Source organism: Gymnodraco acuticeps, unplaced genomic scaffold (genome assembly GCF_902827175.1).
Source record: "Gymnodraco acuticeps unplaced genomic scaffold, fGymAcu1.1, whole genome shotgun sequence".
Lineage (NCBI taxonomy): Eukaryota > Metazoa > Chordata > Actinopteri > Perciformes > Bathydraconidae > Gymnodraco > Gymnodraco acuticeps.
The window spans coordinates 791,297-808,625 of record NW_022989953.1 but is presented as its reverse complement, the minus strand read 5'-3'; the positions used below and the strand labels follow the sequence as shown (position 1 = coordinate 808,625).

The window sequence follows — 17,329 nt, the reverse complement described above, 5'->3', positions numbered from 1 at the left end:
GCCTATAATATATGCCTAAAAATAGTATAATAGGAGACCTTTAATGTAACAATTTGTTAGAATTGAATTTATTTCATCATACTGTATATAGGTGCATCTGGAAGCAACAACTAAAGAAAGCACTTCCGACACAATCCACAGAAATGTTAACATTTATTCTTTCCACATCAGAACAAAACAATACAACTTGAAATATATAAATAATAAAACAGTAGGCTAAACATGAAGTCATTTTAATAAATAAATACCTTTCATCACTGTGACTATTGGTGTCCGGCACCTGACGTAATTGCATTGTATTCATGAGTGTGTGGCAGATTATTCACGTCTCCAGTTTGACCTGCTCTATTTCTGAAAAAAATGCAGAATTACCTACAGATTACACATTTTTTATATATGCAGAACAAACATTACCACATCTGACCCAAGGTTTAAACTTTAACTGAGGGAAGAGGTCAGCGGGACGTGGGACCAAACTCTGCATGGTCATGTTGAACGTTGCTGTTCAAACAGCACATCGGTACAGCTGCTGTTATGTAACAGGAGCGCATTACAAAGCCTTATAGTACCATTGAAACAAGTCCTGAAAATTCAGATTCAAGGATCTTATCTCTATTTTTAGAAGTTGTGAAATATTGAAATCCCTTTTGTTTGTCTCTGACTGACCCTGCAGGATAAGAAGTAACCCCCTGCAGTCAAGCACAACGTAAGTTTAGAACATAAAGACCTGCAGCCCCTCTTAACTTTTCACACACTGAACACAAGGTCAGTATCTTATTCTTGTTCTGCTCGATCTGCAATATTAGTCTTGACAGGACTGACGGGCCCGTTGGGCTGTAGGACCCTCAGGGGGTCGTCACAGGAAGTGATGGTCTCCTTGGAGACAGCACCAGCCTGGTCCTGGTCCGGCTGCCCCTGATCCACATCCTGGTGATCCGTGGCAGAGTGTGAGGGCTGAGATCTTAGCGGATCAGAGGGGTTCACCCCCTCGCTCCGCCTGTGTCTCTTCACCAGGGGACCCAGGAGCTGCTCCACCAGGCCGGGGGAGGGTCCGGGGTGCTCCTGGTGAGTGCCTCTCAGCTCAGCTGCCTCCAGTCTGAGCAGCCGGCCCCCACTTGTGGAGTAGAACACGTCACGTTGGTTGGACAGATTTAACCAAATGCGCTGGAAGAGACAATCTTCTCTGTCCTTTTGCCTCTGTTTGGTAAAGAAAAAGCAGACACAATGTTTTAATGTTAATGGTGCACTCATTTCCTCTCAAAATAAGTGCATCATTAAAATATATACTCACAGAGTTGTACAGCTCCCCCTTTGAGTCCATACACAGGAACCGCTTTCTTCTCAAATCAAATATTGACACAAAGTTGCTTGTATCTGTCCGCACTGGCAAAATAACTGGAAAAATACAAAAATAAAAAAAAAATGTAAATACTCATTAGTTTTAGATGGGAAAATCTTATTTTGTACTGCGTACTTAGAATATTATTTTGTCATGAACATTTCTAGCTGCTATGAATCCTGTTTGCTTGTTTTGATGACATGGCAAAGTATGCATTGGACAATAAAATGAGCTAAACTTCACAGAGGAATTATTGACTTTACTGTTAAAAAAAGCACTTATTTTCTAAAAATCTATAAAACAACCTGTAACAAGATAAGTATTTAATAGATGTATGCAGACTTACCCAGAAAGTTTCTGTGAATATGTTTTCTTATTGATCCACTCATCCCCAGGAAGAAGCGTCCAGCTGTATCATCCTGTGTTTCTCTGGGGAAGTTGCTCTGCTGACGCTGTATGAGCTGCTCGGGGCCCCGGGGCCTCGGTGAGCAGTCCACCGGTACAGACATACGTACGGCTATCAGGATGAGTGAGAAGAAAGCCAGGTGCATGATCAATGGGGTGGCGTGCTCTCTACTCTGAACTGCACAAATGTTCAGGTTGGTGTGTGGGCAGCTACTGAAGGAGGAGAAAGTCCAACAGGTCTATTTAAACAGAGGGTCGATGAACCGGCTAACTCATTTACGAAATGACTCAAAGCCGTCCTGTTTTTCCATGGTTAAGGGTTGCCTGGATGGAATTCCTGCAGGCTCTAAAAGACCATTTCATCTGTGAGTGTAGGTTTATTACTGTCAACGCCTTAGAAGCCTAATTATTCCTTTGTTCAAATCTAAGAAATCAACCATAAAGACTTCAGAGGATGAGGAGACGGCAGAAGAAGAGGAAGGATGATAGACTGTGATTTATTGACCTGTATCATGTGATCAAGACAGATAGGTAAGAGTGACAAACTTGCTTTTAAAGCTCACCTATCATGCTATATTTGAACAATATATTATAGGGCCATATCTATACAAAACTTGTCTCTGAAGTGTTTTGCTCAAAATACCAAACAGATCACCCATTGTAGCCATGCCTCATACCCCTCTATTTCAGCCCTGTTACTAAAGTGCTGATTCTGGGTCTGGCCCTTTAAATGTACCTGAGCTGCTGTGGCCACGCCCCTTTGGAGCGTGCAGGCAAGCTGTGAGCTCTGTGAAGAGAAGAGAGAGATTTCTACTGGCACAAAATTAGCTAAATGCTGCCGTGATTAAATGCCATATTTTGTTCCAAACCACATCAAGGATTATTCCTGAAACAGTATGGAGCTCAAATGCTTTTTCTCTCCCGGGTTTAGCACAAGGTGAGTACCTTTTTATATCCTGCTTCTTTACTCATACTCTCTCCAGTACAGGTTAGCTCTGAGTGTTAGCGATGCTTGCTAATGTAAACACAGACCATATTACTTCCAAAACACGTCGCGCATTGTTTCTGATAGCAACGTTTCTGATAGGGCCGTGGGTGAAAAGCCAGCCCACATTTCCGATATGACGTTAAATCCGCAGCAAATCTGGATCAGCTCCGTTGAACCCCCGTTTTTAGAGATTTGGGTACGGAGGAAAAGAGAGAGGGTTTTATTTTTCTGATACTTTGTGAGTCTCCTTACACACCAGGGACACATATTTGTGTATAAAAGACATCAAAAAGTGCATTTTGCATAATAGGGGACCATTAAAGCTAAGGTGTGAATGGCAGATGCTAAATGAGTAGTTATGTTGTGTCACACTCCTGCATCATGAAGAGTGACTCATAGCTTATTAATTATCTGTACACACTTCCCACGTCTCTCACTTCCGTTCCCCCAGAGGTGGAAGAAGTACTCAGATGATTCACTTATGTAGCAATACTACAGTGTAAAAAATACTCAGTTATATGTAAAAGTAGAAAAAGTACTCATTATGCCGAATGGCCAATTCAAGAACCATACATTTAAAATGATTGTTTTATAATTATTGAGGCATTCATGTGTTCATACCTTGGTTTTTTACATATACTAGCTTAACATGTAATAATACATGATATTGTACTAGTTGATTTATATTTTGTATGAATAAACTAAATCTGTAAAATATATGTAGTCGAGTAAAAAGTACAACATTTTCCCAAAAATGTAGGGTAGATACTCAAAAATGACTCAAGTAAAGTACAAGAAATACATTTTTTACTAAAGTGCGGTACTTAATTGTACTAAGTTACAATTCACCACTGCATTCACCGCAGCACATTTGAGATATTTTGTTGCTATTTTTACTGTACTAGAAAATGTTTTTTGACATTCCAGAAAGGTGGATTTTTAGAGCTTAGAAATAACCTTATGAGCAGGAAACATGTGATAGATGACTATATTTTAAGGCTGTAAACATGTAAATGCATCACCACCTGTATATGGTGAGCAGAGACATTCTACACCCTGGTCCCTGGAAGAGAATGACTCCTCATGGAGAGTGATATATTGCTTGCTGATGGAGAAAAAACACTAACAGCAATACTGAGTATACCACTTTATTTCCAGGTATGTTATTTTTAATAATGTCTTGAAGCTTTCCTGGAAAGAACTACGTAACTGAGAACTAAAAATAGGTGTAATAAAGACGAAGGTCTGAGTTGTTTTTAGTTTGCTGTGCTGACTTGGAAAAGCAAGTTTATCTTCAGAGGAATTTCCTTGGAAGAGCTGCTTTATTTAAACCGGGTGAATATATATACATATTTATTTTGTATATGTTGTCTTTTATGGTTGCTTATAGAAAAAGTTTGACCTTTTAGCACATCCGGCTGACCTTAAGTGCCCTTACTAAAAGACGGTACATTAATCTAATTTAGTATTTAATTCATTTGAATGAAATAGCAGTGTACCAAATGAACACAACTTCTATTTACCTAGAATTAGAGACAAAATATGACGTCACGTCCAGGAAAGTTGCTATGAAATTACGAGTAATGTATTAAGAATAGAAAAATATATAAAATAAAGTATTAGTGCAAAATGTGATCTCATTTCTGTTTAGGTTAATTATTATCTGAATTTTCTCTCAGACTCCTCAGAAAGTTGCCCTTCAAATATGCATTAACACACGTTTCGGTGTGATTCTCATTGTAAGCATACAGCTCTGAAAAAGATTAAGAGCCCACTCCACATTATTCTTAAATATCAATCTCTACATGTATGGCAGCCGTTCCATTCCAGTGTCTGTTGAATTCCAACACAGAGAAATATTGTCAGTAGTTTATAGAATACAATTTAAATGTTTTTAATTTTACTCAAACATATACCTATAAATAGTCAAACCAGAGAAACTGATAATCTTGCAATGGTCTCTTGTTTTTTTCAAAAGCTGTATATATAGATATATTTGTATTCCTAATACCTTAAACATTTAATCAAATAACCGTTGCACATTCCTTCTTAGCTCTTCTATTTTTAAAGTTACAGGGTACATATTTGTTTCTGTTTGTCTTTGCACAAAACCAATTCCATGTATGTGAAAAGCAACTTGGAAACAAACCAGATTCTTTACCAGAAGAAGGCGTCACATATACTGATGGTAATTAACTGTACGTGACTTTGGTTTGAGGTCAAACGTTTAACAAGTGAACAAGAAGCATGACTTAGCACAAGGGCAACTTTAAAGCATTCGATCACAAAACAGCTTTTAAAAAACGTCTTTTATTATCATCTCAGGAATACAGTCGACTGCTGTGCACAGCACATACGTACAAAAATAAAAGGAAAACCATTTGTAATATAGTTTTTTTACTTACTCATCATCATCTTTTTTTCAGAAACAAATGATTGGAGAAGTCTGTTGTTTCAAACTAATTTACAATCATTTCAATAATCGGAACTAAGGCAGAAGGTGAGGTATATGTTAAAAAAGAGGAGGGGGACTCAGAGGAAGCACTCTCCCCTCAGTGCAGGAATAGAAAACTGAGAGAGAAACACAAAGGCTGCCGGCACACAGGGTCACGCACACACACACACACACACACACACACACACCAATCTGATCCCAGATCCTCCCACAGACCTCTAGTTCCCTGCGAACCAACACATTTTAAAACTAGCCGAACAGGTATGATTAGCACAATGGCAAAATCAAGACACTGAATCCTAAATAAAAGGGGGGGGGACATATACCTAGTCCATTCAGAACTCTATGTGCATAATGTGGAATCAAGGAAGTAAGGGTTAATGTTGAAAGGTGACATACCATTAACTACCTTCTCTCAGTTACCGCTCTATCGTACAACCTTTTCTGCCTCAAAACAGCTTCATGCTAAAGTTGTAGGACTTCTAACAGAGTCATATTTCTCAAGCTTTCAAAATCTGACACCAAGCTGAGTAGCTTTCGGTGTAAACAGCTTAGAGGGGCCATTCTTACTTTGCAATACCCATTCAACTCATCGTTTGTTGTGCTAGCAGTGTTCTCTGAAAAATACAGCACTAAATCAGAAATGTCATACAGTCATAAACACAATGTTGTCAAAAACAGCACTTTTGATCTTGCATGTCTGCTTGTTTAGATGAAAGAGTATGAAGGGAAACTACGGAAGCCAGGAACCTTTAGTTGTATGTGAAACAGGTGGGGAGACATTTCCCAGGTGAACATAAACGGTTTTGTCAGGATAATTTGTAGTGTTGTAATGCACGGCTCCTAGTGTTCTATCATGTTTTCTTCCTGCTGATTTTAGATCGCCCAATTAATGCGGATTGTATGTACTCTGTGTTCAGAATTTAGGGACAAATGTAAAGTGAAGTGGAAGAAAACATTCATGTTTTTAGTCCTAGGACATAAATGTAGTGTTGCACTTCGGCTTCATGTGGCCTAAATAGGTACTACAACAACAAACGCTTTTTCACCTGTCATAAACACAGGACAATATATTTTTTAGATCAGGCTAATACAATTGATCACCAAAATGTATTTTTCCACTTGCCAGTCAGGGATTAGAAATATAATCCGCCCTTGCTCAGTAAGTGGCACCATAAACAAAAACACATTTTTTTAAATGCACCTTTTGTATACTCTGACAAATCAGCCACAAACACTCCTTCAGCCAAATCCTCACTGCCACAAAATTAGTCCATAAAAAGCTACAAGTGATCATTCGCTGATCAAAGTGCACTTTTATGCACAGTATATAACAAGAAAAACTGACCAATTATCAGTGGTGTAATATTCAATAACATTAAACCTGACAGCCCGGGAGTGTCAAGCTGCTCTCTAGATCACAGTATTCAGTCCATCAAACAACCTGTTCACCTCAAGAGTCCCTTTCCTGGAAGCATTCGATTGTTTTTTTAAGTGATCATTTTGCTACATAACTACCAGCTCAAACCAGTCAGTGCTTTCTTCTGAGAGAAATCCGCTAATAGCCTACGTTATGCCTTTTTCCTCTATTTCTCGTCTGTATCCTCTACTGTGAGGAGAGTACAGTACATCAGCGCGCAGTCAGACAATGCCCTGTTATTCCTGACTCAAGGTAAATTGATCTGATACCATCTCTACTGTCGCTTTGGCAGAAACAGAACATGACAGGAGCGGGCTCAGTATGCACACGCACACACACACCTGCTTACAAACACACTTCTTCTGGAAAGATACCGCACGTTTGTCTCTGCTACTCGACACAAGCTGGAGCTTAAAGGGCACATGAACTGTCCTACTCACAGACATTTAGTCAGTGCGTTACAGTAATGTTAGAAAGGGCACAAGGTCAAATATGACAACATACAGTATATCTATAACAGCCTGGCTACTTTCCCTTTACCATATTTCACAAACTGGCCTTGACTGGTGGTTTGCTACGTACAGAATATTGCAAGTCAAGTACCACAATGTAACAACTGAATTCAAAATCATAGAAACAAAATCAAGCTCTATCATGCCATATTTGACATTAAAAAGACTCTGCTCAGGAGTATAAAGGAGTACGAGAAAGGTGCAGAATCATTCACATCTGCATTGCACATTACAAGACAAACATGTATGCCTTGATCAATAAATAACACAACAGGTGCAGAGCCCCGGAAAACAAAAAAAGTGGTTTAACATCGTCCAGAAAACATGCATACATCAGTTATGAAAAGAAAAGAAAGCCCATATATTTGACCTTGGTATATAAATGGCTGAGATGAATAGGAGGAGAACCCACTGCGCTGACCCTCCAGTGTGAGGTCGACGCGCAAGGGGCCCGCTCCTCTGATGCTCAGGTATTTTACCCCGCATTATTCACATCCTTGCCGAGTTAAACAAACAACCAGTGCCACATGCAGAGTTCCTTATAAGTCCTCTGTACATCATTGCTATCTTCAACTTTGCTTGCTCTTTGCCCTTTTCACCCCGGTCTCCACAATGGAAAACTACATTATCTGAAAGAGGAGTGCAAGCACTTCAAGTATGGTATGCTGCATACACACAGTCCGAATGAACATTGCAAACAAAAACCCTTGTTTACTGCTTTTTGCAACATTGCTCATAATTATAAGAAGCTTAACTGTGGCTATGGAGGCCCTGAGAGAAATTATTTAAATATGATTAAAAAAGGTTTGCAAGGATAATCATTTTACTTTCCTTAAATTAAAAGAATAACTATAATAATGTCCTGGTTTTGGAAAGTTACACATTTTCTCAAGTGTTTGTTGTAGTTATACTGATTTTGGCAACAAGAGGCTGAAGTGTAATACTAGCCCATTTCCTTTAAACGACTAAACGTATTCCTCCACTCTAAACACAAGGTACATATTACTGTGTGTCTTCAGGCTAAATGTATTATGATTATATCAATATATGTATAAATCGTGTTTCAACCATAACTAACCAGGAAAAAATTCTCCTGACAAAAAAGAAACATTTATTCAACAGCAGAACTGGTTTTTACCTAACTAAAAATGTATAAGCAACTTGAAGAGATTATCCTGGGCAGCACATAGATCAGATTTAAAAATATCTGCAGATTTGTTTTCCTCACTTGCCTCTCAGGGCTTCCATATATGTCTTGCATTTACAAAATATATGCATGACAATGTATACGTAGCTTTAAAATCTTGGATCCAAAAGCGCAGTCAACATCTTTGAAAAGTCAGACAGACCATCACGGTCATGAACTGTGAAGCAGTTTCCTACACAACTTCAAATGAATGCAGCAAACCATTATATTTACAGTGAACTGACAACTCAATCACCTCCTGTGTAACTTCACTTGTTTCTGCATAAATGTGCCAAATATACTCAAACCAGTGTGAAATCCTCCGCTCCCACTGTCACTTTGCTATCAGGTCAACATTGCAAAAAGAGAAACCTTATAAATTGTCAAAGTACCAAGGCTATACACCAGATGCACCATATTTGACCAACTCAGTTTGAACTGGAGGGAAGTACACAGCAGACAGAAACAGAGGACAATCTTTCTCTATAGTGACAGGTCGATGATATTTTGTTACACAGACGCTCGCTTGAGCTGCCCTTTTCAAGTTGAGCAGCTCTCCATCTGTGTAATTCCTCACACATACTTGAAATAAAAGCATGCCCACATACTGTATATACCACACACTCATTGTAAAAGTAAAACCGGGGATTGTCAAAGCTCCCTTGGACATGATGGGGGGGGGGGGGGATGCTGACTCTAAATCTAGCTTTCCATAATAACAAGAGGCTCCACTGGGTTCTGTGCAGTATAGAGTCTCAATGACTTAATTGATCTAATTATGGAAAGAAAATAAGTGGAGAAACCTCTGGCCCTTCAGGAATTGGGCTAAAGCCTCCCGGTGGTGTCTGAGGGAGAGATGACTTGCGTTTCATTCCTATTTCTGACTTGAGCACCGCGTTTCTTGCATGCAAGGGTAAGGGGCCGCAAGTAGGAATTCAAGGCACCACCACCACCTCATGACAAAGCAAAGAAAAAACACCGCCATATTTGCAAACGCTGTAGTTGCCCTGACCGTGAAGGAGACAATTGAACAAAGAGGAAGGGAAGTGCTCAAGTCTTTGATGGATGACAACAGAAACATATTCAGTAAACAGGCATTCTTCTCTGTCGAAATTTCATGCACACATTTCTCTTTTTCTTCTTGCTCTTCTTCTCAGGATATAGTGCTTTGAGGTAATAACGTATCCATTTCATTTCCAAAAGGATGAACTGTCATCTGCGGACAGGCCAAGGACTCAACCAATTCCAGCAAGCACCCATATAAACTGGGGATGAATGACGCCTCTCCATCCACTCCATAATCACAAAATTATGAAAATCATAAAAGCAGCAAAGAATGGCATTTCCATAATTTCTAATACAAAGGAAGCTACCCAAATATACATATAAAGTTTGAATAAATACTATCAGATATAGTGGTATTTCTTTCTTTTACAGTCTGTGTTGTCTTTTGTGTTTGTACGTACGTATATGGTATTTATGTTACCTGGGAAATATTCCACATGTGCAAAAGAGTTTGTTATTGCCAGTTTTTGCTCATCATATCCGGGGTAGGAAGTGCGTTACAGTCATGGCAGTGGTGGCCTTGTGGCCCCTCTTCACGCGGCCATGCTTGCTGAGTGCTATGTAGGAGCCTCTGTAAACCAGAGACTCGTAGGCGTTGTAGTTGTTGGCGAGCATGCTCTCCTTGAACTGGCACTCGTCATGGAAGACTTTCTGGAGAGGACAAAGAGACAGACAGTCGGAATTTGAATGAACTGCTTAAAGAAAAATAGACAGTTTGTAGTTTAAAGATATGATGACAAATAGTTCAAAGGTTCTCTAAAAAATAGTGTGCAATGCATACAAATATATATATACACATTTAGATTACACAGAGCAACATAGACAATAAAGAGTCATCTTTATGCAATGTCCCAGTAGCACAAAGCATTCTTATTAGATGTGTTCTAATACATCTGCTGATATTTAGCACATGAATCGCTAACACTTCATCACTCATAAACAGATAATAGACTCACATTGTGTCTGCCAAATTTCTATCAAATGTTAGTCTGAGGAAAACTAAACCTTTTTTTTGTTAGAAAAAAAGATTGCCACCACTCTCTTGTTTGTACTACATGTAGCTAAAACCAGGATATGATTAGCTTAGCATCAAGACTGGAAACAGCTAGCATGGCCCAGTTTAAAGGGAACTTAATCTGTCATACCAACACGTTTTAAGATCACCAGTTTACAATCTTATGTCCGCACATAACCACATATTACTACAATGCCTGTTTAACGCATAACTGGGGCTGATAGATCCATGTTTTTAACATTTACAGACCCAAAGAGATGAGTGTTGCCCTATGATTCTAGCTGTTATGCTAAACTAAGCTAATGGTTTTCCACAGCTTTTAATTTGACAGACAGATAGTGGGGTATCAATATAATCACACTAATCTAAATACACTAATTTGCCACTGAGAACAATATGACGTTCCTGCCACAGTGCTGACAGTGCATGTCTTGTACAGTGTGCAGCAAACACTCCCCATCAGAGCCATGTGGCCTAATTCAATCTCTTATCAGATCCTAAGCCAACTCACAAGCTAACGCTTCATCACTCACGAGGAGATAACCGGCTCACATTGTGTCTGTCAAATATGTTGGCCACAGCGAGCAAAGCAGCGGCTATGTGTCAGCAGGGCTCTACTAAACACAATGTTTCCCCCCCATGTACAGGAACATTTGTATATTAATAACCGTCACTGCTCCAGAAGCAAACCAACTACATCTTCCACCGCGTACAAATGAGTAATGCTGACTTAAAAGATTTGCAATATAATTCAATGAAGTGTGTTTGATAGAGTTAAAGAGTTAAGACGTTATGGTGCAAAATGCCAGCAGAATTTCATATTTAAAAACATCCATACTCAACATTAGGATCGAGGGACTCACATTTACACACAGATAATGAAATAATAATAATAAAAATGATCACATAACTTAAGAGGTTGATTTCTGTAGCTATTCCTAAATAAATTGTTTTAAATCTGTGTAATATTAACAGTATATATCCTCATTGGTGCTCTTACACCTTTTAGGAAACCTGTAAACTGTCAGAGCTCCATCACTGTTGTAAAGCTAAAGTGTATCCATGTTTTAAATCGAGGTGTTCTTTGAGGATGACAATAGAACGAGTACATTTGCAGTTTGCTGAGAATGGCACACAATCTTAAGGATATGAGGAGATAAAGTTTATTAAAAAATGTTCACTAAATAAAAGGCATTCACTTGAATTTAAAAGGCCTGTTTCAGATTACTTGGAGGCTGGAGAAGGAGCCGTTTGTAAATTGAGCCTTTCACTGATGTGTGTTTGTGTGCACTGCACTTCAAAATAAACGCTTTGCCGTTAAAATCGATCTCCAGCTCTGCTGACAGGTTTCATTGCGTCAGGGGGGTTTCCCTCCCCCTCTTACACACATACGCATCTGTTAACCTCATCATTATTTACCCATAGGCCACCAGGCCCTAGCATACTTGCTTGAAATAGAGCTTTATAAATTCCTGATGATATTAAAATATAGGGGATTTCGCAACACATAATGAACAGCAGAGAGGGCAGCATCCCAAATAAAAGAGCTTCAAGTGCGTCCTATTTCCAGGCTCCCAATAACCAACATTACTGGACAATAAATGAAATACTGTGCATACTACCGTTCCGTATAACCTCCCACGGCTGTTCATTGCGACAAACAGCTTACTCTTCACCCCACACAGGCTCACCACTCCTCTGTCCACGGTGGAGATCTCTATTAAACCTGATGCAAGACAAAGAATAATGACATTAGAGTGAAAATAAAATAAAATACTCACCGACCGTGTTGATTTATCATGGTGACTGTAGCATTGTGTTGTCTCTCTGCGTCTATGGGTGTAACCTTGCAGTTTGCTGCGCATGCATGCCGAGCCTTTGTTCTGCATCTTTCACCGCATCTTACATTTGCACCCAGGCGCGCGGCAATTAAGCGCATTGTGGTTATTGCAATAATCGCAGTAATTGCATTGACGTGCACGGCTATTGGTCTCTGGACCGCCCTCACAGGGCTGCGTAAAAATAAGTTGTGTCTAAAAGCGTCCATACATTCATGTCATGGTTGAGCTTGGGGGAGAGGGGGAGGAAAGGGAGTGCTCAGCACTGATGGATATACTTATTTCTAATAGATTTGTATTTCCCTCGGAAGACATTCATTCTCCATCTCCATCAGAGTCGGATGACATATGATCATGCACATTAATAGAGGGGATACACTAGACTGCTCATCATAGATCCATGCTTATTGACTCTTTCCTAATTGCATTACATTGGGGGAGGTTTAACTCACTGTACTGGTTTTCATTATGTACACCGTTTATCCTGCCGTCGGGGAGGACCTGAAGGTGAAACCCGATGCCCACGTTGCAGTAGAGCCTCCGCACTCTTTTGATGCCCAGCAGATAGTCAGTCTCCCAGTTCAGCTCCGGTTTCTCCCCGGAGATCCCCAGTACAGAGCGGGAGAAGAGGGTCTCCCATCGTTTCTCCAATAAAGTTGCATTTGTCCTGCTGCTCGGTAAAGGGTACGCTGACACGATCCCCAGCAGAAAGCCCAGAAGAACCACCGCGGTCAGCGTCCAGTGCGGCGTGCCGGCCTCGCAGGACATACTGACGAGGAGCCTTTGCGCAACGGCCATCCGGTTTACCTTCGGGCCACGTGGTCGAAATTAATGACCCTAAAAATACCGCTCTTCTTGTTTTGCTTCCTTCGGCATGCTGGCTGAGGGTTATTTTTGGAGCGCGGATCAGGGCTTTGGGCATGAAACGCAAGCCCCGGTGCAGAGGAGGAGAGGAGACGGGAGAGTGCGCGGCAGAGCTGGAGGTGATGGTGATGGTGATGGTGAGCTTGGTGCCGGTGATTACCATGTTTTGCAGCTCCTCCGCGCCTCTCTCTCTCTCTCTCACACACACACACACACTCTCTCTCTCTTCCCCCCCTCTCGGTAAGACTTCGGAATAAATCCTCTACCTCTCACCAAAAACCCTGTTTCAACATTGCCAGGGCGAACGCATCCCTGGATGACATCATGCAGACCGCTGGGACAATGCAAGGGTAGAGAAGGTGCTGACAGCAGGAAATATACCAAGTGTGTGTGGAGAGTTGGGGGGGGAATAGTCTAACTGTCAAAGCTGGACTGGAAGGGGAGAAAGCTTATTGGTGACGTTCAGTGGCCGTGGGCCGCGATGGGGCAGCTCCCAAATTGGGTCGGTGGTCATATGTCTGTCAGGCCGCTTCCTTATTTAGAAGGAAGGTGTAAAAACAGGCCTACTCGTCACCGGAGAGCAATGACAGGGCTCTTGTGGTCCCACTTCTTCAGCTGCGACGTTCGAGAACTTCCCCCTCAGTAAATGTGGGGTTTTCTGGGCATACAAAAGAGATTATCAGAAGGGTGCCCCCCCCGATCCGCAAAGATCAGGGTTCAAGGCCTCAGTGTGGGTCAGCACCCGCCTTGCTGACGTGCCCTTGAGCAAGACTCCCCCCTCAGCTCTATATAGCAAGGTTGGGTAACGGAGGCCCGGGCTGGCATTTTAATAAAGTATCATATTTTTATAGTCCACCATAACCGGTGCATTTCCCATAGTGCATTCGTGAGAACTACAAGGAACAAACTGGAGAGGCCCGTCATGAAATGGCTCACATTGTCAGGATGCCATTCCCTGCAACATGAAAGCCTATCGTCTTTTCCATGTAATAGATAATGCCACCAGCAGCATGCCCATGCGTCAGTGAGGTCAGTGCAGTTGCGCACCAGCAGGCTCTTCTGCACACATCAGTTCCCCGAGACTACCAAAGGAGGGCGCCATTTACAAGTTCATTGGCTCTAGTTCTGTGTACAGCCTTTACTTTGTGTCTGTAGGGTCTGTTCACCAAAATACATAGGGATTTTTGGACATTTAAAACTCTAAAAATGAAGATTATAATCAAGAATGCACATCATTACCATCATTTGATATAAACAGACAACATTATTATCAAGTTCAAAAACGGTATGCATTAATAATGAACAATAATCCAAATGAATATTATTATTTTTAATATTGAGAAGGACAATGTTTGATAAAATTACTCAAGGACAACATCTCATTAACAATGCAGTTCATTTATTTTGTATAAAATCTATTTGGTAACTGTAATACACAATCTGCTGAAAATATCGTTAAAATGTAATACAACTTTGTGTTATGGCTGAATGCATTTATGAACACACATGTGACTGAAATGGTATGACAATAGTTGTATTATAAAAACCTGATCAATCACATCAAAACACAATGACTTCTGGCCTTAACATAGTCACACCATTGGCACTTTCTTTATATGAAATTAAACCGTTTGGTTGAGAGTAGAGACAGAAAACAGCTCCACCCATAAAGATAAATGTAGTGTTTTTGTTATGTTGAACAATAATACAGATCTCAGTTAAGAAGAAAGAAGTGGTTATAAAGACCTAGATAAAGCAGTATTGATCAAAATGATGGTTTCTTATTTGCACCAACAAAAAAAAAGATGCAACGTTTCAGTTGTGTGTCAGGAATAAGGTTCTCAGCCATTCAGGTTTTCATGTGAATAACAACCACAGGGGGACATGTCTGACAAGTTCTGCAATATGATGGTGAAGTAATCAAAGCAACAAGATCAAATGTGTAATGATAAAATAAATTATAGTTTGATGATGCTTCTATACCACATCTATACAAATCATTTATCTTTTTCACAGAAACCGTTTTCGCCCCTGCACCTCAGAAAGATGCCAAAGAGGCCAATAGTTTAATATGCGCTATTTTTTATTAAAAGCATAATAAATAAATACATATGTACAAAAAAAATGTTTGAAAAATGTACAGGCACTTGTAAAACAACCTTTTTTCTGACACTTCAGCTTCTGGATTCAATATACAGTGCTTTCTCTTGCATCATTCTCAGTAACCAAATATTGCTATTTACTGCGTTATTTTCATTGTTTTTGGTCTTTAAGGAATGGTTGCTATAAAGTGAGCTTCCATCAGAAATCCCCCTACATGTTTACATACAGCACTATGTAACAAGTCCATCCGGATGTCCTAGATTGTCATTTGAGAAAACAGTAAAACATAAAGGTTTAAGCAGCAGGGAAAGCGTATTTTCAGTGGCATGAAGACAGGATGGGATACTAACAAACATGTACTAACCTGAGACGACTGTCCTGATCAGAAGCATAGTTGGACAGGATGAGCAGCCCGCTAGACTAGATGATTTGTTTATTATCTAGACAGAGGACGTTTAATGCAGTGTTTCCAGTTCCAGTAAACAGCTTCTTTCTAAAAAAACGCCAGTCGATAACCTCACCTCAACAGGTTGCATAACAAAATTCCCATAGGGATATACAGTAAGTTTGTATACAAAGTATTTACAGTGAAACTGTTTATTATTTAGTAGATGACACTAGATAGTGGGGACATCAGATTACAGCTGCATTTTTTTAAAGGTATGCATACAAGTCATGTAATGGGGAATACTATGCAGCCTGTAAAAGTGTTTTATGACGTACTCGAGGAGCTTTGTCAAGTCCCAGAGAAAAACCCTGATCTTAAATTACATTGAAAAGATAAAAAGGAAAGCTGCAAATTAAAGTGAGGGCATGGAGTTTAAAGATGATGGCACTTAGGTAGGGAAGGTATAAAAAAGATTATTCAGCAGGGCTCCAAACTCACTTCTTGATACCCTTTTGGCACAACATGGTATTTATCAATGAGATTAACCAAATCAGACGGACTGGCTAAAGTGCCAGAGTGTTTGTGGTGCATGCAATGGCTTGCAGCAGAAAAATTGAAAAATACCTAACATTTGAAGAAACATAGCCTACATGTTCATGCATCATGTAACCAGCGAGTACTGTACACGTCCTGCCCTCACTCCAGCAGCGACACCTTGAACGTATATACAGTCAGAAGCCCTGTATATAGCTGTATTAAGGGAAATGTAGGCAATAATTAATCATTGGAGTACCCCCGTTGTTTTCCATCCTTGATAGACAAATGCAAGCAAACAGTGGTAAATGTGATATGAGACAAACAGGTTGCTCTTTTAAAAAAAAAAAAATGGTGGATAGTTCAGGATCAGAACAATAAAAAAAACACCAGAAGTATCTGAGGTTGAGATCAACAGTAAATCTATTTGTGGTACCTGAGGAAAAAGACGATTAGTCAGAAACTCTTTTAGAAAGACTTCTTTAGAATTAATTTGTGTCCATAGAGAACCACACCTGACCTGAGCACACAGTTGGTGTTGACTCTCCAGGTAGCAGGTAACAACACCTGCTCTAACACGGAACTGCACTTCATTGGCAGATAAAAAGTCTATTGTAACCACTCTTTTATAACCTGACACACACTTCCCGAACGCAGAGCTTATTTTCATAAAAGCAAACACTTTTCAAGGCGTTCTGGAATCAGTAGTGCATTGTTGAGTTCCCGCCCATGGAACCTGAATGATTGATATATTATGATTCCATTGCTCCCACGTTTTACCTCCAAGTCTCAGCTTTTAAGGTCCTTTTGGTCAAAGGTGATTTGACTGCCCAAATAGATGGCGATGGCACCGAAAATGGCGGAGCAGGCGATGTAGGCAGTGACGGACTGCGCAAACTGAACGATCATGCCCATGAAGAGGGTGGGGAAAACCTGAGAGAGGAGGAAGGTGCTGTCTAAGATGGCAAAGTCCAAACCCACGCCACGTTTCTCAAACCCCGACTCCACCTCCTCCTGTTCCGTGCCACCGGGGCTGTGAGACGAGCCGTTCTGCTTCAGGGGACCCGGGTAGTACTCATAACTGTCCTTGTTGAACAAAGGGAGCTCGTCTTCCACAGGAGGCGAATAGTCCCGCTTGGGTGGAATACCATTTATATGCACGCTTTTGGTTTTCCTTTTTGGCATATAGATCTGAAATGAGATAAGAAAGGTGTCAA

At 40.4% G+C, this 17,329-nt stretch overlaps 3 protein-coding genes across 4 annotated transcripts in view; all 3 read right to left on the bottom strand.

Moving 5' to 3' along the window:
- Positions 1-136: 136 nt before the first annotated feature.
- LOC117542812 (fibroblast growth factor 23-like) lies at positions 137-1,943 on the bottom strand. Its single transcript, XM_034210661.1, has 3 exons — positions 1,686-1,943; positions 1,292-1,395; positions 137-1,197 (listed from the first exon to the last, which is right to left on the bottom strand). Exons 1-3 carry the CDS (start codon positions 1,888-1,890, stop codon positions 775-777), a joined length of 732 nt encoding a protein of 243 aa, XP_034066552.1. The 5' UTR covers positions 1,891-1,943; the 3' UTR covers positions 137-774.
- Positions 1,944-5,026: 3,083 nt separating this feature from the next.
- Positions 5,027-13,425, bottom strand: LOC117542788 (fibroblast growth factor 6-like). Its single transcript, XM_034210632.1, has 3 exons — positions 12,676-13,425; positions 12,008-12,111; positions 5,027-10,021 (listed from the first exon to the last, which is right to left on the bottom strand). The coding sequence occupies exons 1-3, from the start codon at positions 13,019-13,021 to the stop codon at positions 9,845-9,847; spliced, it is 627 nt and encodes a 208-aa protein (XP_034066523.1). The 5' UTR covers positions 13,022-13,425; the 3' UTR covers positions 5,027-9,844.
- Positions 13,426-14,466: 1,041 nt separating this feature from the next.
- LOC117542787 (solute carrier family 45 member 3) overlaps positions 14,467-17,329 on the bottom strand; it is a 54,303-nt gene continuing 51,440 nt past the window's right edge. For both annotated transcript variants that reach the window (XM_034210630.1, XM_034210631.1), the window contains exon 6: positions 14,467-17,303. In XM_034210630.1, coding sequence (XP_034066521.1) covers positions 16,902-17,303 — 402 coding nt within the window. In that variant the 3' untranslated portion in view covers positions 14,467-16,901. The remainder of the gene's footprint in view (positions 17,304-17,329) is intronic.

What these genes read in the sequence shown, in the direction of transcription:
- LOC117542812 (XM_034210661.1), bottom strand. Translation starts at nt 1,890, where the DNA reads ATGCACCTGGCTTTCTTCTCACTCATCCTGATAGCCGTACGTATGTCT. An exon ending in TATTCACAGAAACTTTCTGG is followed by an intron (nt 1,396 to 1,685) that starts GTAAGTCTGCAT and finishes GTATTTTTCCAG; the next exon opens with TTATTTTGCCAGTGCGGACA. An exon ending in AGGGGGAGCTGTACAACTCT is followed by an intron (nt 1,198 to 1,291) that starts GTGAGTATATAT and finishes TTTACCAAACAG; the next exon opens with AGGCAAAAGGACAGAGAAGA.
- LOC117542788 (XM_034210632.1), bottom strand. Translation starts at nt 13,021, where the DNA reads ATGGCCGTTGCGCAAAGGCTCCTCGTCAGTATGTCCTGCGAGGCCGGC. An exon ending in ACATAATGAAAACCAGTACA is followed by an intron (nt 12,112 to 12,675) that starts GTGAGTTAAACC and finishes GTCTTGCATCAG; the next exon opens with GTTTAATAGAGATCTCCACC. An exon ending in GTGGGAGGTTATACGGAACG is followed by an intron (nt 10,022 to 12,007) that starts GTAGTATGCACA and finishes TGTCCTCTCCAG; the next exon opens with AAAGTCTTCCATGACGAGTG.